Here is a 20,000-nt window from a genome sequence, read left to right as displayed (position 1 = left end):
CAGCAGCAGCAGCAGCAGCAGCAGCAGCAGAACTGCCGTCCTTCAGAGCTCTCGAAGCAGCAGCAGCAGCACTGGGCCGCCCTGTTGCTGTTGCTGCTGGAGATGACATTCCCGCTTTGCTGCAGGCAGCAAATAACAGGAACTTACCTTTGGTAAGTTCATTTCGGCTGTTGCTGCAGCTCTGTATCCTGCTGCTGCTGCTGCTGCTGCTGCTGTTGCTGCTGCTGTTGCTGCTGCTGTTGCTGCTGCGCGGCTGCTGCCACTTTTGGTGCTGCTGCGGCCACTTGAATGCAATACTACACTGAACGTGCTTCTGCAGCGGCTGCTGTTGCTGACTTTCGACTGCTGCACTTTGCTGCTGCTGCTGCTGCTGCTGCTGCATTCTGCTGCTGCTACTACTGCTGCATTCTGCTGCTGCTGCTGCTGCTGCGTGTACATTTGGAATTCATGCTGTGGCGTTGTAGGCTGGTGTGGCTCAGAGAGCTGCTGAGCATCTGCCGTTACTACTGTTGCTGCAGCAGCTGCTGCTGCTGCTGCTGCTGCTGCTGCTGCTTCGCCTTAACTGCTGCTGCCTTCTGTATGTCATTGCTGCTGCCTCTCTTGCCCTTGTTGCTGCTGCTAAGCTGCAGCTGCTGCTGTTGCTGCTGGCCTTCCAGCAGACGCCCGCGCCTTTGCCGCTGGCTCGCTGTTTCACTCGCTGCTGCTGCTGCGCTCGCTGCTGCTGCTGCTGCTGCTGCTGCTGCAGGCGGAGCTGCTGCTGGACAACGGGGCCTCGCCTGAGGTGTACGTACTCTCTGCGCGGCTGCCTTCTCCTCTTTTCTATTCTGTCTTTTGGGGTTTGCTGCCGCTCGTGAGGCTTCTCTTGTCTTACGGCGCAAACCCATTCATTGCCAAAGAAGTGAGTTCCTGCTGCTGCTGCTGCTGCTGCTGCTGCTGGTGCTGCTGCTGCTGCTGCTGCTGCTGCTGCTGCTGCTGCAGCTGCTGCAGCTGCAGCAGCAGCGGCAAATTGCTTCAGCGCTGCAGCGGCTGCAGCAGCAGCAGCAGCTGCTGCTGCTGCAGCTACCGCAGCTGGTGCTCCTGCTGCTGGAGCTGCTGCAGCTGCTGCTGCAGATGCTGCTGCTGCTTCTTTTTCTGCTTCTGCTGCTGCTGCTGCTGCTGTTGCTGCTGTTGCGCGTCTGCGCGTTGGCTCCCGCGCGCGTCCTGCGCCTCCCGCATCTGCTGCTGCGCTATCTGAAGCTGACTCATCTCAAACAAATTAAATAATAAATAAATAAATAAATAAATAAAAATAAATAATAAATAAATAAATAAATAAATAAATAAATAAATAAATAAATGTTTTCAGAACGGAGAAGGCCTCGAAGTCACTGCCCGCCGGGCGCTGCACTTCTCGCTGCTGCAAAAGCCGCAGCACATTTTGAAGCTGCCGCTGCCCAAGGCCTCCCCCGCAGTTTGCAGACAAATTCTTTCGCTCGTTGGTCTGCTGCTGCTGCTGCTGCTGCTGCTGCTGCTGCTGCTGCTGCTGCTGCTGCTGCTGTTGCTGCGCGTGCTGCTGCTGCTGCTGCTACTGCGCGTGGTGCTGCTGCTGCTGCTGTGCGTGTTGTTGGTGCTACTGCTGCGCGTGGTGCTGCTGCTGCTGCTGCGCATGCTGCTGCTGCTGCTGCGCGTGCTGCTGCTGCTGCTGCTGCTGCGCGTGCTGCTGCTGCTGCTGCTGCTGCGCGTGCTGCTGCTGCTGCTGCTGCTGCGCGTGTTGCTCCTGCTGCTGCTGCGCGTGCTGCTGGTGCTGCTGCTGCGCGTGGTGCTGGTGCTGCTGCTGCGCGTGGTGCTGCTGCTGCTGCGCGTGGTGCTGCTGCTGCTGCTGCTGCTGTGCTTGGTGCTGCTGCTGGCGTTGCTGCTGCGTTCGATGATGCTGTTGCTGCTGCTACCGTGCTTGATGCTGCTTATGTTGTGCTGCTGTTCTTGCTGCGTGGCTGCTGCTGCTGCTGCTGCTGGTTTTTTGCTGCTGCTGTTGTTGCTGCTTTTGCCGCCGGGGCCAGTGCTTCTGCCCATCGTTTCTGTTATTTCCTTTGTTGCTGCCAATGCTGCTGCTGCTTTTGCCGCTGCTGCTGCTGATCGAGCAAGTTGCTGCTGCTGCTGACTTTGCTGCTGCTTGCTGCCGCTTGTGCCTGCAGAAACGGCGCAGCGGCGCTGGGCCTCCATTGTGCTGCAGTCCGTGAGCAGCAACGAGAGCGACCCCACAGCAGCAGCAGCAGCAGCAGCTGCTGCTGCTGCTGCTGCTTCGCGCAGTGGCCTCAGTGCTGCTGATGTTGCACCCAAAGCCCCCGAGCTGCTGCGGGCCACTTGGGAGTCTTCAGTGCTGGAGGGCCCCCGCAGCCCTGCAGCAGCAGACTCGTTTCTTAGCAGCAGCAGCAGCAGCAGCAGCAGCAGCGGGAGCAGCAGCAGCAGAAGCATCATTAGTAGCCTAGAAAGCAGCAGCTGGTACCCTGGGGGCCCCCTCTCCTGTGTGACAGAGAAGGACCTGGGATTCCCACGGGGGGCCCCCCCTGCAGCAGCACTTGCTACGCATAAGGAAGAGGGTACTGCAGCAGCAGCTAAGGGCCCCCTCGCTGCTGCTGCTGCTGCTCCTGCTGCTGCTGCTGCTGGCATAACAGGGGTTTCTGGGGGCCCCCTCTCCCGCCTCCCCTCTGTCTCATGCCTGTTTGAAGAGGCCCCACAGGGGGCCCCCGGGGCCCCTGCCAAGGGGCCTCCGCATGCACCCTTTTTAAGCAGCAGCAAGCCAGAAAGGGGGGCCCCCAGCAGCAGCGAAGGTACCCTTTTGGGGGCCCCCTCTTCGGGCGCCTGGCCTTGGGCCCCAAGCCCTTCTCTAGATATCTTTGCAGCAAATAGTCCTGGTAGCCCTGCTGCAGCTGCTGCTGCAGCTGCTGCTGCAGCTGACGCTGCGGCTGATGCTGCTGCTGCTGCTGCAGCTGACGCTGCGGCTGATGCTGCTGCTGCTGCTGCACCCAATGCTGCAGCTGACGCCCCTGCGCACCTCCTCGCCATCAGTCCTGCTGCTGCTGCACCTGCAGCAACAGCCGCAGCAGCAGCAGCAGCAGCAGCAGCAGACAAGTCTGCGGCCGTTTCAAATGCAGAAGCTGAGAAGCCTTGGGGGGCCCCCCTCAAGGTTTCTTTGTGCCCTACGGGGGCCCCCCAACCGCCAGTCCCAGGGGGCCCCCAGCAGCAACTCTCGGGGGCCCCCCTTCAGCCAACTTCAGGGGCCCCCAACAGGACTGTACCCTTTGGGTCCACTTCTGGGGGCCCCCCTGAGTCGACTTCTGGGGGCCCCCAAGATTCCGCTTCTGGGGGCCCCCTAAAGTCCAGCTCGGGGGGCCCCGCAGAGTCCACCTCAGGGGGCCCCCCAGAGACCAACTCGGGGGGCCCCCTGGAGTCTGCCTCTGGGGGCCCCCAAAAGTCCACCTCAGGGGGGCCCCCAGAGGCCACTTCAGGGGCCCCCTCAAAGACCAGCTCGGGGGGCCCCCCAAAGACCACTTCTGGGGGCCCCCTAAAGTCCACCTCGGGGGGCCCCCCAAAGACCACTTCTGGGGGCCCCCTAAAGTCCACCTCGGGGGGCCCCCTAAAACCCACTTCTGGGGGCCCCCCGAGGTGGAAGCGCTTCCGCCGCGAGTTTTCTTTAGGGCACTTCTTTAACCGCAAAAAGACCAGGGGGCCCCACTAAGGGGGGCCCCCAGGGGGGCCCCCTAAAGGGGGCCCCCAGGGGGGCCCCCTGGCCCCAATAAAAGAGGGGGGCCCCACAGAGGGGCCCCTAGTTTTGGGTCATAAGGCAGCAAGGAAGGTATCAAGCCGGCATTTTAGGGTTTGCATGCAGCAGGGGCCCCGTGGGCCCTAGGGTTTAGGGTTTAGGGTTTAGGGTTTGTTTTGGTCTTTGCTGCTGACGCCATTTATACATTTTAATATGTTGCTGTTTTATCTCCAATTCTATTTTATTATTTAGCAACAACCAGCAGACTAAGGGGCCCCTAGGGGCCCCCAAGGGGCCCCCAGAGGGCCTCCTTAGGGGCCCCTAGGGGCCCCCAAAGGGCCCCGAGAGGGCCTCCTTAGGGGCCCCCAAGGGGACCTTGAAGTGACTGCAGCAGAGTTGCTGCTAGAGCTATGCTGCAGCAGCAAAGGCAGTCCTGCTGCACTTTCTTGGGTGCTGCTTTTAATTTAGGGCCAGGGGGTTCCTGCTGCTGCTGCTGCTGCTGCTGCTGCTGCCAGGCCCCTTCTAATGCGGGCAGAGCAGCAGCAGCAGCACAGCCGGGCAGGTCCTTGGAGGCCCAGGGTCAAGGGTTTGAAATCTAGGGCTTAGGGTTTAGGGTTTAGGGTTTACGTGGAGTGATGGAGTTGAAAAGAAAGAGGGAAAATTGATGCAGCAGCAGCAGCAGCAGCAGCAAAGCAGCAGCAGCAGCAGAGAAGAGGCAGTTCTGCTGCTGCGGCTTCGCTGCTGCAGCTTTGCTGCATGCGGTGTACGTACAGGGGCCCCTTTTTGCGCCTGCAGGGCCCCGCTGCCGCTGCTGGGGCCCCCCTGCAGCAGCAGGGGCCCCCTTAAAAGTCAGAGCTGCTGCAGTTGCTGCAGCTGCTGCAGCTGCTGCAGCAGCTGCAGCACTTAAATATGGGTACTACAGCTCGCAGGGGCCCCTAGGGGGCCCCTGCGAGCTTTTGCTGCAGTGGGCGCTCTGGGGCGTCTGGGTAAGCCCGCTGGCAGACAGCCAGGTGGGCAAATAGACCACTTTTGGGTTTAAATTGAATTTAATTTCATTAAATTGAATTAAAATTGAATTAAATTAAATTAAATTATAATTTTCCTGTTGTTTTAGGCCCGCGTATGCCGCTGCACACACTGTCTGGGCCAGCACGGGCGGCGCCCGCTGGTGCGGCGCACACCTCTGAAACCGCGGCGAAATGGCGCTTATTCTTCACAAATAACCCTTTTTCAATGTTAAAGAATTCAATTTATTTAAATAAACATTATAAAAGCTTTATTTCGCGGCGTCTGGAGCTGCTAGCGTGGCCACGGGGTGTCGGGCGGCGGCGGTGACTCTGGCGGTGACCGGGCGGCTCTGCCGCGGCTCCTGCAGCGAATGTCTTTGTTTGCTTCTGCAAAAAAGAAATAAAATAAGTACATTTAAACTCAAATTTAAGTTGAATTTCGAAGCTGCAGCAGCGGGGCAGCGAGCAGCAGCAGCAGCAGCAGCAGCAGCAGCAGCAGCAGCAGCAGCTCGAGAGACGGCCGGGTGACGCGGCCGAAGCTCCCATGCGCTGCGGCCGTTTGCTTGCAACTCGAATTGTTTTCTTTTATCTTTTTTATTTTTTATTTATAATTGCAAAAAGGCAAAAAGACTAATGCCCGAAGTTCCTTCTCAGTAGCCCTGGCGCTCCCCCGCAGCAGCTGCTTCTTCCCCTGTCTATCGCGTCAGCTGCTGCAGCAGCAGCAGCTGCTGCTGAAACAGCAACAACCCTCGCAGCAGGCTGCAGCAGCAGCCCCCAAAACCCTTCCCGGCGGCTTGAGAAGCAAGCAGCTGCGGCCTCAGCAGCAGCAGCAGCAGCAGCAGCACCTGTCGCCACCGCAGCAGCAGCAGCAGCGCAGCAGCAGCAGCAGCAGCAGCAGCAGCAGCAGCAGCAGCAGCTCCTGTCCCCCTCACAATGGCCTACGCAGCTCTTCATGAGGGCCAAGAGCCCCACAACTTCGGGGGGGGCCCCCCAGGCTCTTCTTTATCTTCTTTTTTGTCTAAGGGCCTCAACACTGCAGCAGCTTTAGGGGACTCTGGGGTTTCTACCCGTACCCACAGCCCCCTGGGCTCTTCAGCGGGCCCCAGGGGCCCCCACGAGGGGCCCCACGGGGGCCCCCCGGGGGGCCCCCACGGGGGCCCCCCCGGGGGCCCCCACGGCCCGGGGGGCCCCCTCGACTCGGGGGCCCCCAGCAGCAGCAAGTCTGTGCCCCAGGAGGCCCAGGGGGAAACTTCAGTGAGGACTGTCCGCAGCGACAGCCAAGAGGGTACTGATTTGGGGCCCCCGGGGGCCCCCGGGGGCCCCGGGGCCCCCGGGGCCCCCGGGGGCCCCTACAAACCCAAAAAGCTCTTTTCCTTTGAAGACGCAGCGCAGCAGCGCAGCGGGGCCCCACACTCTGTCCCTGAAAGGGCCCTAAGGCTAGTAACTGCTTTGACGGGTGAGTCTAAAAGAAAAGCTAATTTAAGCAGCAGCAGCAGCAGCAGCAGCAGCAGCAGCAGCAGCAGCAGCAGCAGCAGCAGCTCCGCCAAATTCATACTTTACTTGGCAGAAGCAGCAGAGCCCCAGCAGTCCTGGGGGCCCCGGGGGCCCCGCAAAACCCTCTAGGGTTCATTTAAAGGCCTGGGGGGCCCCTTAAGAGCCCTGGAGTTTCTTGGGGGCCCCTGGGGGCCCCTGGGGGCCCCTGGAGGCCCCTGGGGGCCCCTCTGGGGGCCCCTGGGAACCCCAGGGCCCCTTTAAGCCCGGGGGCCCCTGGACAGCCAGGGGATTTCTGGGGCCCGCCGGGGCATTTCTTTGGAAGCTCTCTTTTGCTGCCACCACTCGGCTGCTGCTGCTGCTGCTGCTGCTGCTGCTGCTGCTGTTGCTGCTGCTGCTGCTGAGAGAGCTGCTGAGAGATTTTGGGTGTCTGTGGGGTTGTGGGGTGTCTGTACACCTGAGGGGCGGAAGGCTGGGAGTTGGCAGCAGAAAAGGGCAGGGGCATTTAATTTGCCGCTCCGCTGCTGCTGCTGCTGCTGCTGCTGCTGCTGCTGCTGCTGCTGCTGCTGCTGCTGCAGCTGCTGCTGCTGGAGTGCCCTTTGCCTGCCGCGACAGCTGGCGGCGCAGCCAGTTGGCTCTGGTGCGGCTGACAGCAGCAGCAAAAGAAACTGTGGGGCTCAGCAACCTCGTCCTCGGCATGCATGTCTTTGTCGGTGAGCTGCTGCTGCTGCTGCTGCTGCTGCTGCTGCTGCTGCTGCTGCTGCTGCTGATGTGGCTGCTGACGCTGCTGACGCTGCTGTTGCTGGTGGTGGTGCTGCTGCTGTTGCTGTTGCTGCTGGTGCTGGCGTTGCTGCTGCTGCTGGCGTAGTTGCTGCTGTTGCTGCTGCTGCTGCTGCTGTAGCTGTTGCTGCTGCAGGTGCAGCTGTTGCTGCTGCTGCTGCTGCTGTGGGGTCGCTACGGACGCCAACGCACGCAGCGGGGCGAGAGGCGGCCACGGCTCTGCCCCGCCCGCAGCAGCAGCAGCAGCAGCAGCAGCAGCAGCAGCAGCGGCGCGTGTGTGTGCTGCAGCTGCTGCTGCTCTTTTCTTTCTTTCTGCTTCCTCGCTGCTGCTGGGGGTGGCCCCCCGCCTCCCAGCCCTCAGCCGGCTTCTTTGGGGGCCCCTCTTGGGGGCCCCCCTGGGCCTCTGTACCCACGCAATAGCGAAGCTGCATGCGAAAGCCAGTTAGTTTTCCAGGGTTTAGGGTTTAGGGTTTAGGGTTTAGGGTCTAGGGTTTGGGGTTTAAGGCTTGAGGTTTAGGGTCTAGGGTCTGGGGTTTAGGGCTTAAGGTTTGGGGTTTAAGGCTTGGGGTTTAGGGTCTAGGGTTTGGGGTCTGGGACTTGGGATTTGGGGTTTAGGGTTTAGGGTTTAGGGTTTTAGGGTTCAGGGTTTAGGGTTTAGGGCTTGGGCGCCCCCAAATTCAGATATTTGAAGAGGCAACAAGAACCACTTTAAAGAAATCTTTGATTTATAAACGCATGCGAACGCTGCTGCTGCTGCTGCTGCTGCTGCTGCTGCTGCTGCTGCTGCTGCTGCTGCTGCTGGTGCTGCTGCTGCTGCTGCTGCTGCAGGCCTGCGTCTGTACTGGCCGTCTGAGAGCACGTCGTGCCGCCCTTCTGCTGCGCTGCGGCTGCTGCAGCTGCTGCTGCAGTTCTGCTTTGCTGCAGCAGACCTCAGCTGCTGGCTTGCTGCTGTGCTGCTGCACAGCAGCAGCTTTTCTTTGCCTTGCATTACTTTTGTTGTGCCTCTTGTTTGCTTCTGCCGCATCGGCAGCAAAGCTTTGCTGCAGCTGCTGGCCCTTTCCCTCGCCCCGGACTTCACCTACGACTTCTACGAGGGCCCCCTGGGGGCCCCCCTGGGGGCCCCCGTGGGGGCCCCCCTGGGGGCCCCCTGCTGGTGTCTTTTCTCAGGAGAGTCTCCAGCTGGCTCAAAGTGGACCTCTGGCTGCAGTGGTTTGGCACTCTTCCAGACTTCTATGGACCTTCTGATGGTCAGCTAGGGTTTAGGGTTTAGGGTTTAGGGTTTAGGGTTTAGGGTTTAGGGTTTAGGGTTTGGGGTTTAGCTGCCCACAGGGGAGGCAGGGGTTCGCAGCTCCCACAGAGCGCTGCTGCTGCGGACTAGCGAAGGGTCACTCGCTGCCACTGCTGCTGCTTGTGCTGCTGCTGCTGCTGCTGCTGCTGCTGCTGCTGCTGCTGCTGCTGCTGCTGCTGCTGCTGCTGCTGGCTGATGACGCCTGCAGTTTCTGTACGCCCGCAGGGCGCTGACCTGGCCCTCTACCTGGGGGCCCCCTGGGGAGAAGTTGGGGCCTTCGAGGGGCCCCCCATTTATGAGCTGCAGCAGCACGGGGGGCCCCCTGCTGCTGCTGCTGAGCGGCTGCTGCCAGCAGAAAGGCCCGCAGCAGCAGCAGCAGAAGAGGTGCTGCTGCCGTTCGAAGCAGCAGCAGAAGACTGCGCTGCTTTCCTGGGGCTTCCGGGCCACGGGCCCACCCTCAGCCGCTCTTGCTGCTGGTTTGCTGCTGCAGCAGCAGCAGCAGCAAACTTCATTTATATGTGCATAGATGGGTCTTTGGCTTTCTTATCTATGGGGGGCCTCGCGCTGCTCTGCGGCCAGCGGCTCCCTGCTGGTTTGCTGCTGTCGGGGGCCCCCCTCTTTGCTGCTACCTGTGCCCTCTCGGAGGCCCTTCTTGCTGCAGCAAAGCAGCTGCTGTTCTCGCTGCTGCTGGAAGCAGAGCGCAGCGGGGCCCTTGGGGGCCCCCTGGAGGCCCCTCTGAGGCCCTCCTGGGTGGCTCTCGGGGAGCAGCAGCAGCAGCAGCAGCAGCAGCAGCAGCAGCAGCAGCAGCAGTACAGTCTGTGGCAGAAGGTGCTGCGCGTTTTTGGCCACGTGGACCCGTCGGCGTTGCTGCGCAAGGCCGTCAGCAGCAGCAGCAGCAGCAATGCGGAAGCAGCAGCAAACCAGAACCAGCAGCAGCTGCTGCAGCGGCTCAGCTGCGAAGACGTCGAAGCAGCTCTTCCGCGGGACCTGCAGGAGCAGCGGGAGCAGCAGCAGCTGCAGCAGCTGCAGCAGCTGCAGCAGCTGGAGAGAAGCCCCGCGAGCCCGGCAGAGCCCGCGCTTTCTTCCAGCTGCAGCAGCAGCAGCAGCAGCAGCAGCAGCAGCAGCAGACGCTTCAACGGGGCACACGGCCACAGGGGGGCCCCCAGCGACAGCGAAGACCTCGATGAGGGGCAGGAGGCCCTCTGATATATATAATATATATATTTATATAAATGTGAACTGAGTCAGTGTGCTGCTGCTGCTGCTGCAGCAGCAGCAGCAGCAGCAGCAGCAGCAAGCTTAGCAAGAGAATAAAAGCACAGAAAGACTTAAAAAGAATAAACAGAAATCCGTTAATTTATTTGCTGCAGCAATTCGCAGGCGACTGAGGCTGCCAGGGCTCTGCTGCAGCGCAGCAGCAGCTCCTCGCTTTTGCTGAAAAGACGAAACTGCATTTAAAATATATTTGAAAGGAATAAATTAAAAATAAATTAAAAATAAATTAAAAATAAATATAAAATAAATATAAAATAAATTTAATTTGAAAACAAAGTACAAACAAATTCGAAAAGAATAAAGGTGCAGCAGCAAGCTGGGGTGTACGTACACCCCAGCTTGCTGCTGCACTTTTATTCTTTTCTTCTTTTGCTGCAGCGCCTCAATTGCCTTTATTTACTTTTATTTTTAAAAATATTTAATTTAAAAATAGCTCAAAAAGACCCTCTTTCAAATTCAAAAAGATTTGAAGTTTAAATTGAAAAGATTTGAAATTTAAATTGAAAAGATTTGAAATTTAAATTCGAAAAGAATGCAAATTGAAAAAGATCTGAAATGCAAATGAGGCTAAGATTCTTTTTGCTGCGCATTCGCAGCTGGGTCGTCGAGCAGCAGCAGCAGCAGCAGCAGCAGCAGCAGCAGCAGCAGCAAGAGCAGCAAGAACTGCTGCAGCGCTGCTTCAACCGCGTGCACCTCACTGATCACGCAGCTTGCCGCTGCTGCTGTTGCTGCTGCTGCTGCTGCTGCTGCTGCTGCTGCTGCCTGTGCTGCTCACGTGTCCTTCCTTTTGCGACTTTGCGCAAAATTAGAAGCAGCAGACACACAGCGCAGAGGCCCCACACTTCTGTGGGGCCCCACACTCCTGGGGGGCCCCACACTTCTGTGGGGCCCCACACTTGAGGGGGCCCCACAGCTCTGGGGGCCCCCCTTGAGCTAACACTCTCTTAGTTTAATGCGGGCAGCGAAGCGAATTAATGAATGCTTTCTAAAGCTGCCTAGCTGCTGCTGCTGCTGCTGCTGCTGCTGCTGCTGCTGCTGCTGCTGCTGCTGCTGCTGTGCTTCATGAGGCCCCATGAGGGGCCTCAAGGGGCACAGCAGCAGCAGCTCCAGAAGCTTTTCTGGGGGCCCCTCAGCAATGAGGGTTCACTGGGTGAGGCTGGGGGCCCCCCGGGGGCCCCCGGGGGCCCCCCTGGATCCCTCGCCGTGTGTGCTTTTTGCTGTTAGCTCTCTTTTGGGTATCTTTTTGCCTCAAATTTGCATTATTTGTTTAAAATAATTAAAAATATTTAATTAAATTAAGTTAAATAAGCCCAAAATGATAGCAGACAGCTGAGTGACCGCCGGGGGGCCCCGAGAACCCTCAGGGGCCCCCGGGGCCCCAGGGGGCCCCCCGGGACCGCAGGGGGGCCCCCGGGGCCCCCAGCCCGAGAAGGAGTTCTGCTTGTGCTGCAGCAGAGCCACATTTAAAATAAAAGTCTTTATTAGATCTTTTTGAAACCAAAATAAGGCATTTTTGGGGGCCCCCGGCTGCTTCTGGGGGCCCCGCGGGAAGCAGCAGCCAGGGGGCCCCCAGCTGGCCTCAGCAATGGCTGGCTGGTGAGCTGCAGGGGCCCCACAAGCATGCATGCACAGCGGGGGCCCCACTGGGTACTGCTGCTGTTCGTGCTGCTGCTCCTGCACCCGCAGCAGCAGCAGCAGCAGCAGCAGCAGCAGCTCGTTTCTGGCTTTTTGCTGCCAGCAGTGCCCCCCGCTGTCTGCAGCTCTCGGGGCTCTGCAGCGTGTTGGGGCCCCGCAGGCCGCTTCCCCGGGGGTCCCCCCCCCGGGGGGCCCCCCCCGCCCTGGGGGGCCCCCTGGCCAAGCTCCCCGGGGGCCCCGGGGGCCCCGGGGGCCCCGGGGGGCCCCGGGGGGCCCCCCCGGGGGGCCCCCCGGAAAGGGTACCGGGGGGCCCCCCGGGGGCCCCTGGGGGCCCTTCTGAACTCGCCGGCGCAGGCGAAACTGGCGGCCCTGGGGGACGGGAAAAGCCGCAGCGGGGAATATTTGGTGGCGGAAATTGGGGGGAGAAAAAGGTGGCTGGAAAGGGGGCGTTTTTATGATGTGAATCTGCTGCAGCAAAAGGAGGGGGGGCTGCTGCTGCTGCTGCGCGTGCTGCTGCTGCAGCAGCAGGACGGCACGCTTCTCCTCGGCCAGCCCTTTCTCGAGCACATTCGGGTCAGCGCTCCCACTCCCCAGCTAGCTAGCTAGCTCGCTCGCTAGCTCGCTCGCTAGCTCGCTGGCTAGCTGGCTGGCTAGCTGGCTAGCTGGCTGGCTAGCTAGCTGGCTGGCTAGCTAGGGGGCTTGCTGGGTGGGAGGCTAGCTAGCTGGAGGCTCGCTTGCGAAGAGGCCAGCTAGCTCACAGACTAGCTAGCCAGGAGGCTAGCTAGCTAGAAGGCTAGCTAGCTAGAAGGCTAGCTAGCTAGAAAGCTAGCTAGCTGAGAAGCTCTCTAGCTACAAGCCTAGCTAGCTAGCAGGCCATCTGGCTAGGAGGTTAGCTAGCTAGGGGGCTGGAGACCTGAAAGGCCTTCTGGAGAGGAGTTTAGCCAGCTCGAGTGTTAGCTAGTTCGTTAGCTAGCTAGCTACGAGCTAGCTAGCTAGGTAGCTAGCTCGTTAGCTAGCTAGCTAACTAGCTCGTTAGCTAGCTAGCTAACTAGCTCGTTAGCTAGCTAGCTAGCTCGTTAGCTAGCTAGCTAACTAGCTCGTTAGCTAGCTAGCTGGCCCGTTAGCTAGCTAGCTAGCTCGTTAGCAAGTTGGCTAGTTAGCTAGATAGCTAGCTAGCTCGTTAGCTAGCTAGCTAGCTCGTTAGCTAGCTAGCTAGCTCGTTAGCTAGCTAGCTAGCTCGTTAGCTAGCTAGCTAGCTGCTAGTGGGTGCTGGCGCTGTTTGCGCATAGGCTGGGACTTAAGCCAGCTCTTTAGCGCCTGCCAGCAGCTGCCGCACCCGCGTTTTCACTCAGCGCCGCGTCTGCTTCTGCTGCTGCTGCTGCTGCTGCTGCTGCTGCTGCTGCTGCTGCTGCTGCTGCTGCAGGTGTGGGCGACGGTGGTGAAGCACTTCCGGGGCCCGAAGCTGCACCTGGGGAAGCAGCGGCCGAAGAAGTGGCGGAAAGTGTGGGGCCATCGCCAGGCCCAAACTCGAATTCGAATTGACAAAATTGAAGACACAAAAGAGACTTTGCTGCTGCCAAACGCCCTCCAAGACCCCCTCCTCGCAGCCCTCCTCGTAAGCCCCCAGCAGCAGCAGCAGCAGCAGCAGCAGCAGCAGCAGCAGCAGCAGCAGCAGCAGCAGCGGCGGCGTAGCAGCAGCAGCAGCAGCAGTCGTGCAGTGAAGGGGGGGCAGCGCGCTGTGGCTGCGCGCGGGGTGTATGCGCAGCTGCGTGGGTGTTTGGGGTGCACGTACAGCTGGGCGCTGCAACTCGCTTCTGCTTTGCTGCTGCTGCTGCTGCTGCTGCTGCTGCTGCTGCTGCTGCTGCTGCTGCTGCTGCTGCTGCAGGCGGTGCGGCGCGCGGAGAAGCCGAGTCGGGTGCTGCCGCAGTACAAGAAGCTGGGGCTGCAGGCAGCAGACCGGAAGGAGCTGCTGCTGCTGGGCGAAGACCCTTTGGCTCTTTTTGACCCCAAAATGAATCAATTTGCTGCTGACAGATTAGCAGCAGGACACTCCGACGTTTTGCCCATTCTCGGCGAGGGGCTGCAGCCCCAGCCGCAGCAGCAGCTGCTGCGCCTCCTCCAGCCCCGAAGGCACTAGCTGCCCAGGCCTAGCGTCGCAGCAGCAGCAGCAGCAGCAGCAGCAACAGCAACAGCAGCAGCAGCAGCAACAGCAGCAGCAGCAGCAGCAGCAGCAGCAGCAGCAGCAGCAGCAGCAGCAGCGTGTACGGGGCTGTGCTGCTCCGAGGCGGCACTGCCTTGAAAGTCTCGAGACCGCCTGGCGGCCTCTGGCCGGATTTTTCTTTGAAAGTGAAAATAATTAAATTGCAAATAAATTAGTGAAGTGCAAAATAATTAAATTGCAAATAAATTAGTGAATTGCAAAATAATTAAATTGCAAATAAATTAGGTAAATTAATTAAATATAAATTGAACTAAATCTGCTGCTTTTGCTGCTGAAGCAGCAGCACCAAGCGGAGGTTTGCTGCTGCCCTTGGGGCCCCTGCTGCTGCTTAGGGGCCCCCAGCTGCAGCAGCGGCCTCTGGGGGCCCCTCCTGCTGCTGCTGTGCTGCTGCTGTGCTGCTGCTGTGCTGCTGCTGCGCTGCTGCTGTGCTGCTGCTGCGCTGCTGCTGTGCTGCTGCTGTGCTGCTGCTGCGCTGCTGCTGCTACGTTTGGCGCTTGCGGGGAGCAGCAGGAGACGCCAGGAAGGCGCAGCGGGCCCGAGTCTGCAGCAGCAGCAAATTGGCAGCAGCAAATTGGCAGCAGCAAACTGGCAGCAGCAAATTGGCAGCAGCAAATTGGGAGATTTAAGAAGCAGCAGCAAATTAAAACTTGTAAAAAAATTAAAATAAATTCAAGACAGCCTCGTGGCTCACCATGGCGTCGCCGAGGGTGAACGGGCGGCTGGGGCCCTCAGGCGTCTTCAGGGGGGTCTTGTAGCCCCTGGAAAAACAATTGAAGTAAAATTAAATTAATTAAATTAATTAAATTAATTAAATTAAATTAAATTAAATCAATAAAATAAAATAAAATGTAAAAGCTCACCAAAAAGATCCTCCCCGCCTGCTGACGGGGAGCCTTTGCTGCAGCGGCGAAGTGGCGGAGCGGGGAGTGCCTGAAGGCTCTTGAGGTGACGCAGCAGCAGCAGCAGCTGCTGCAGCAGCAGCAGCAGCAGCTGCTGCTGCTGCTGCTGCTGCTGCTGCGTCGGCAGCTGCTGCGGCCCAAGGGCTTGCAGGGGGGCTGCGCATGCGCAGGGGCGTGGCTGGGCGCCGCGCGCGGCAGCTGTGGGGGCTGAAGTGGAAAAATTGGCGAAGACAAAAAGCAGAAAAAAAAAAAGAAACTCACCGAGCTGCTGCGGCCTTAGGCTTGAGAGGCAGGGGGGAAGAGTTGGCCCGCAGGGAAGTGCTGGCCGTGCAAGTCCGCGGCGACTTGAACTGGGCACTCCGCCTTGCGCGGCAGCTGCTGCGTGCCTGGGGCTGCAGCAGCAGATTTGAGCGGAAAGCCCCGCCAGACTGCAGCACTTGTGCGAAAAAAGCAAAGTAAAGTTACTTGCGTTGTTTTTGGCCTGCGGATCGGCGGCATTCCCGCGCGGAGAGCCCCCGGATCAGCGGAGTTCAAGTTCAGGTTTGCGGCCAAGTGGCTGCGGCCGGGGGCTCTTCGCCTGCTTTCCGGCGAAGGCCATTCGGCGTTTTTGTTTGCAAAAAGTCTTTTGCGGCCAAATCGACTTTGCAGACTCCGCCGTTTCGCCGGCGGCGCGCAGCTGCGCGGCCGCGGCGGAGTCCTTTGCGCCGGCAGCCGCTGCAGCTTTCCGCCGGCTGGAGAGCCACTGCGAGAAGAAATGGACATTTCGGGTGAGAATTAAAGGCAAATACACGCGCGAAAAGCCCATGGGAACTGCAGAAGTTGTTTTATTTTGCCAACAGCGAAGGCGCTTTCGAAACTGCCGGCCGCGGCTGCGCAGCGGGCCGCGAGTTCGGGTGTATAGGCAGCTCTGCAGCAGCTGCAGCAGTCGAAGAAGCCGCAGCTGCCAAAGCCCGTCAGTTCTTAAAATGGAAAATAATTCAACACTTTGCGTTTAAACGTTTCGAAAAACCAGTTGGGGTTTTGCAGAAAAGGAAAAAGCGGCAGCTTTCCACGTCGAAGTTCCCGAAATTCAAAAACATGAAAAATTCAAGTTTCCGAAGGTCCACCGAAAAAATAAACTGCAGCGGGAAATGACGCGAAGTTCACTTTTTAATTTCCGGCAGTTTTCCAGTTTTGCAAATTAATTCAACTGAGCCCTGCTTTGCACTTCTGTGCAACTCTTATGAGGGAAAGCTCCACTTAAATGTCTTTTTCTTCTTTACCACTTAAATGTCTTTTTCTTTTTTGCCACTTAAATGTCTTTTTCTTTTTTTAAATTTATCGCAAGTTCAAAGTCCCACACGCGGCAAGAGCTCGTTTGTTTCTGCATTGACGTGGCCAGTTTCTTTTTTTTATTACTATTAGAATTTATTTTTTCCATTCAAATGAACTATTAGAATTTATTTTTTTCATTACCATTAAAATTTATTTTTTTCATTACTATTAGAATTTATTTATTATTATTATTATTATTATTATTATTATTATTATTATTATTATTATTATTATTAGTTTTCATTAAGAAGTCTTCATGAAGTGGTGCTGCGGCAAAAAGGCCGGCGGCTTTTTTTCTTTTTCTTCGAAAGCCACCAACAAATCGCCTTCGCGAAAGTCCTCAAAGTCGCCGTCGAAAATGACTGCGCCGTCGCGGCCTGAAAGCCCCAAACGCATGCACAGAAAGCCCCAAAACGCATGCATGCATGCTGCATGCAGCTGCATGCATGCAGCTGCATGCATGCAGCATGCAGCTGCATGCATGCAGCATGCAGCAGCAGTTAGAGGCTTTGAAAGAAAGGCAAAAGAAGAGGAAAAGCTGCAAAGTGAAAAAGAAAAAAAGAATTGAAACTGCTGCTGCTCACTTCCTTTCGGCAAACTCGAGACCGCCTCTTTCTGCTTTTTTGCATCGACTTCACCTTCAGCCCCTCCGCCAGAGTCTTCCCGTCTCGAATCTGAAAAAAGAAATAAATAAAAATGAACTCTTTGCAGAAAGCGCCGCCCCTTGCCTGGCCCCTGAGGTGTACGTACACCTCAAGCGGCGCCCCCAGGCCCCACAAGCAGCCCAGCACCAGCTGTGGGGCCCCACACTGCAGCAGCTGCTGCCCCGCAGCTAGCTAGCTGCGCAGCAGCAGCTAGCCAGCTTTGTGGCCGGCGCGCGAGCTAGCTAGCTGGCCCGCGGGGTGTACGTACACCCACGCGCGCGCCCGGGGTGTACGTACACCGCAGGCGCGGGCGTGGGGTGTACGTACACCCCGGGCGCGGGCGTGGGGTGTACGTACACCGCAGCCCACAAACGCACCACAGAGTAAAGGTGGCGAGTGCTGGGGGCCCCCTGTTTGACCTCGAGGCCCAAAACCAGTTGGGGGCCCCCCCTTTGCTTCTTCAAAGAGTAAAACCCCACGCGGGTCACTGCAGCACGAGCTGTTTGCTGCAGCACAAATTTGCTGCCGAAGTGAAAATCCAAAACCAACTCCAAGTCCTCAAACAGCCGGTACACCACGCTGTGGCTCCGCAAAGGCACGCCCCACTCCTCCACCAGCTGCGCCAAACCCAAACCCCAAACCCTAAACCCTAAACCCTAAACCCTAAACCCTAAACCCTAAACCCTAAAACTTGCTCGGGTGAAGCGCCTACGCCCCGCCGCGCACACTGACATGCAGCAGGCTGGCCACAGAGGCAGCAGGCTGCCTCGCCAGCTAGCCAGCTAGCCAGCTAGCCAGCTAGCTAGCTAGCTAACTGGCTAGCTAGCTAGCCAGTGGCGCTCACGGGCCAATGCACCACTCTCAGCCCTCCCGTGCCAATAGCTCGAAAACGCCCCAGCTGAACTACCCAGTGGCAGGCTGGCTAGCTAGCTAGCTAGCCAGCCAGCTAGCTAGCCAGCTAGCTACCTAGCTACCTAGCCAGATAGCTAGCTAGCCAGCTAGCTAGGCAGCTAGCTAGCCATCTAGCTAGCCAGCCAGCTAGGCAGCCAGCTAGCTAACCAGCTAGCTAGCCAGCTAGCCAGCTAGCTAGCTAGCTAGCTAGCTAGCTAGCTAGCTCACCTGGCCAACGCCTTCAAGGAGAGGGACGCCAAAGGCTATCAAGATGGCCCCCGTGAGTTTGGCGTAGTTGGCGTCTGAGGGGCTGACGGGCCCCACACCGGACTTGACCACTCTGAGGGGCCTCCACTGCTGCAGCAGCAGCTGCTGCTGCTGCAGCAGCTGCTGCTGCAGCGCTTCTTTGCTGCTGCCCGGGGCCCCCCCCGCCTGCGCCGCCGCTGCTGCTGCTGGGGCGGCTGCTGCTGCTGCTGCTGCTGGGGCTGCTGCTGCTGCTGCGGCCCGGGCCAGCGCTTGCTGCACTGCAGCAGGAAGCGCCGGCTGCTGCCTGGTCCACTGGTTCTTTGCTGCTAACCAGTGGACCACTGCCTCCAGACTGCCCTGGTCTGCTGCTTTGACCACCAGCGCCACTTCGGGCAGCGCGCTGCTGCCCGAGTGCCGCAGCTGCTCCGGCCGCCACACCGTGTCCTGCTCGCAAACCCTAAACCCTAAACCCTAAACCCTAAACCCTAAACCCTAAACCCTAAACCCTAAACCCTCGTTCTAAGCCCTGGACCCCGCAAGCCCCTTCCCCTGGACCCTCTCGCCCACCTCCAGCGCTTCTCCCTCCTGCTGCTTCTGCAGGGACCGCGCCTGCACGCACCCCACGCCCAAAACCCTAAACCCTAAACCCTAAACCCTAAACCCTAAACCCTAAACCCTTTCGCCTTCATAAAACCCACACCGAAGCCCTCGAGAACCCCCCAGCACTCGCCCCACAAGAGCGCCCTCGCGCCCGCGAGCCTTCGCCTCATTCCCAGCAGCAGCAGCAGCAGCAGCAGCAGCAGCAGCAGCAGCAGCAGGGCCGGACCTGCAAGGCCCGCTGCGCCATAGCAGCAAGCTTTGCTGCCTGCTGCTGCGTCTTTGTCTGCATCACCAGCTGCCCCGCAGAAGCCTCCAACTCCCCCAGTCCTCCGATCTCCACCGCCTCATTCATTCCTGCAACGGCCACCCGCAGGGCCTCCCCGGGGGGGCCCCCCGGGGGGCCCCCCGGCTGCGGGGGCTTGTAAAGGCGCTTAATGCGGGCAAAGTGGGGCCCCACAGCCACCCAAGAACCTTCTCTGAAGTACCCCGAACGGACAATGACGCGGAGAAGACGGCCCCGGCGAGGGTCCACTACAGAGTCCAGCACGAGGCCCCCCGGGGGGCCCCCGGGGGCCCCCCAGGGCGGCGGGCCCGGCAGCAGCAAATGGTCCAAAGTCCCCGCCAGCAGCGAAATGGCCGCGCCCAAGTCCTCCAGCCCTTCTCCAGTTTTGGCACTCACGCCCACAAACTGCGCAGCAACAAACCCTAAACCCTAAACCCTAAACCCTAAACCCTAAACCCTAAACCCTAAACCCTAAAACGTGGGTTCGAAAGCTGTGGCTAGTCGGCAGCTGCAGCGCACCGGAACGTCGCCGCCGTCTTCGTAGCTCACAACGCCCAGAGCCCCGAGCTGCTTCTTCACCCTGCAGCAGCAGCAGCAGCAGCAGCAGCAGCAGCAGCAGCAGCAGCAACGGCTGGTAACGGGCATGCAGGGGAGAAGCAGCAGCAAGGGAAAAGTGAATTATAGAAGAAGATATAAAGCACAAAGTGCTTTAAAAACACTTAAATGGCATTTATGAATTTAATAAGTTAGAAAATGTATTTTTTTCATTTCTGTCAAAGTGAGATGCATGCATGCAGCATTGCTGCATTTTCAAAAGTGAATTATTTAATTAAAATGGTATTTTTAATTTAAAAAATAAACTAATAAGTGTAAAAAGTAAAAAAAGACTTTTAGAAATGTGTGGGGTGGCAGATGCTTGCTGCTGCATGCAGCAGTTCTTCTTTCGCGCTGCTGCAGCGGCATTTCCTTGATTATTTGTTTATTTGCTTTTTTTATTTATTATTTATTATTAATTATTTTTTTTTTAATTTAAATGAAAAAAGAAGCAGCAAAAGAGATGCCAGATAGCAAAAGAAAAGACAAAAGTGCGCTCCACAGCAAAGCCGCATAACACAGAGAACAGCAGCAGCGCAGCAGCAGCAGCACAGCTGCAGCAGCAGCGCAGCAGCAGCAGCGCATCTGCAGCATCATGTCAGCAGCAGCGCCTCAGTAGCAGCAGCGCAGCAGCAGCAGCATCCCAGCAGCAGCATCCCAGCAGCAGCATCCCAGCAGCAGCATCCCAGCAGCAGCATCCCAGCAGCAGCAGCGCAGCAGCAGCAGCAGCAGCAGCAGCGCAGCAGCAGCAGCAGCAGCAGCAGCAGCAGCGCAGCAGCAGCAGCAGCAGCAGCAGCGCAGCAGCAGCAGCAGCAGCAGCGCACCGTTCGACGCTGGCGCCGGGCCTGTCCATCTTGGTGACGACAACAATGAAAAGAATGTTTTTGTCTTTTATTAATTTCAAACTTTCCAAAGTTTGAAGTTTTACTCCTTCATCTCCAGCAACCACCAGCAGCGCAATGTCCGTTGCTGCTGCTCCCCGCCGCCGCATCGTCGCGAAGGCTGCGTGCCCAGGCGTGTCCACGCACGTCACCTGCTGCTGCTGCTGCTGCTGCTGCTGCTGCTGCTGCTGCTGCTGCTGCTGCTGCTGCTG

At 58.4% G+C, this 20,000-nt stretch overlaps 5 protein-coding genes across 5 annotated transcripts in view; 3 read left to right on the top strand and 2 right to left on the bottom strand.

Annotated features, from left to right (window-relative positions):
• ENH_00009590 (ankyrin repeat-containing protein, putative) overlaps nucleotides 1-3,715 on the top strand; it is a gene marked incomplete at both ends in the record, with an annotated part of 5,603 nt that extends 1,888 nt beyond the window's left edge. Inside the window, 4 exons of the mRNA XM_013584162.1 lie at nucleotides 1-152; nucleotides 746-898; nucleotides 1,346-1,478; nucleotides 2,172-3,715. The exon at nucleotides 1-152 is cut by the window's left edge and continues 271 nt beyond it. Of these exons, the coding sequence (XP_013439616.1) occupies nucleotides 1-152; nucleotides 746-898; nucleotides 1,346-1,478; nucleotides 2,172-3,715 (1,982 nt within the window). The remainder of the gene's footprint in view (nucleotides 153-745; nucleotides 899-1,345; nucleotides 1,479-2,171) is intronic.
• Nucleotides 3,716-5,679: 1,964 nt separating this feature from the next.
• ENH_00009580 (hypothetical protein, conserved) lies at nucleotides 5,680-9,492 on the top strand (the record flags this gene model as incomplete). The annotated part of the gene is given in 4 exon segments (XM_013584161.1): nucleotides 5,680-6,202; nucleotides 6,703-6,743; nucleotides 6,748-6,950; nucleotides 8,838-9,492. Coding segments are annotated over 4 exon segments (1,422 nt in total).
• A 1,708-nt stretch (nucleotides 9,493-11,200) lies between these two features.
• On the top strand, nucleotides 11,201-13,352 carry ENH_00009570 (ribosomal protein L21, putative; the record flags this gene model as incomplete). The annotated part of the gene is made up of 3 exons (XM_013584160.1): nucleotides 11,201-11,788; nucleotides 12,639-12,830; nucleotides 13,101-13,352. 3 exons carry the CDS (start codon nucleotides 11,201-11,203, stop codon nucleotides 13,350-13,352), a joined length of 1,032 nt encoding a protein of 343 aa, XP_013439614.1.
• A 565-nt stretch (nucleotides 13,353-13,917) lies between these two features.
• On the bottom strand, nucleotides 13,918-14,499 carry ENH_00009560 (hypothetical protein, conserved; the record flags this gene model as incomplete). The annotated part of the gene is made up of 3 exons (XM_013584159.1): nucleotides 13,918-13,977; nucleotides 14,128-14,194; nucleotides 14,297-14,499. The coding sequence occupies 3 exons, from the start codon at nucleotides 14,497-14,499 to the stop codon at nucleotides 13,918-13,920; spliced, it is 330 nt and encodes a 109-aa protein (XP_013439613.1).
• Nucleotides 14,500-15,892: 1,393 nt separating this feature from the next.
• The window catches only part of ENH_00009550 (elongation factor Tu GTP-binding domain-containing protein, putative), a gene marked incomplete at both ends in the record, with an annotated part of 7,812 nt that continues 3,704 nt past the window's right edge, over nucleotides 15,893-20,000 (bottom strand). The window contains 8 exons of the mRNA XM_013584158.1: nucleotides 15,893-16,026; nucleotides 16,234-16,323; nucleotides 16,562-16,910; nucleotides 17,413-17,874; nucleotides 17,998-18,039; nucleotides 18,257-18,718; nucleotides 18,833-18,893; nucleotides 19,732-19,994. Of these exons, the coding sequence (XP_013439612.1) occupies nucleotides 15,893-16,026; nucleotides 16,234-16,323; nucleotides 16,562-16,910; nucleotides 17,413-17,874; nucleotides 17,998-18,039; nucleotides 18,257-18,718; nucleotides 18,833-18,893; nucleotides 19,732-19,994 (1,863 nt within the window). The remainder of the gene's footprint in view (nucleotides 16,027-16,233; nucleotides 16,324-16,561; nucleotides 16,911-17,412; nucleotides 17,875-17,997; nucleotides 18,040-18,256; nucleotides 18,719-18,832; nucleotides 18,894-19,731; nucleotides 19,995-20,000) is intronic.

This window comes from Eimeria necatrix, genomic scaffold (genome assembly GCF_000499385.1).
Source record: "Eimeria necatrix Houghton genomic scaffold, Enh_scaff128, whole genome shotgun sequence".
NCBI lineage: Eukaryota > Apicomplexa > Conoidasida > Eucoccidiorida > Eimeriidae > Eimeria > Eimeria necatrix.
This window is presented reverse-complemented; position numbering and strand designations above follow the sequence as displayed.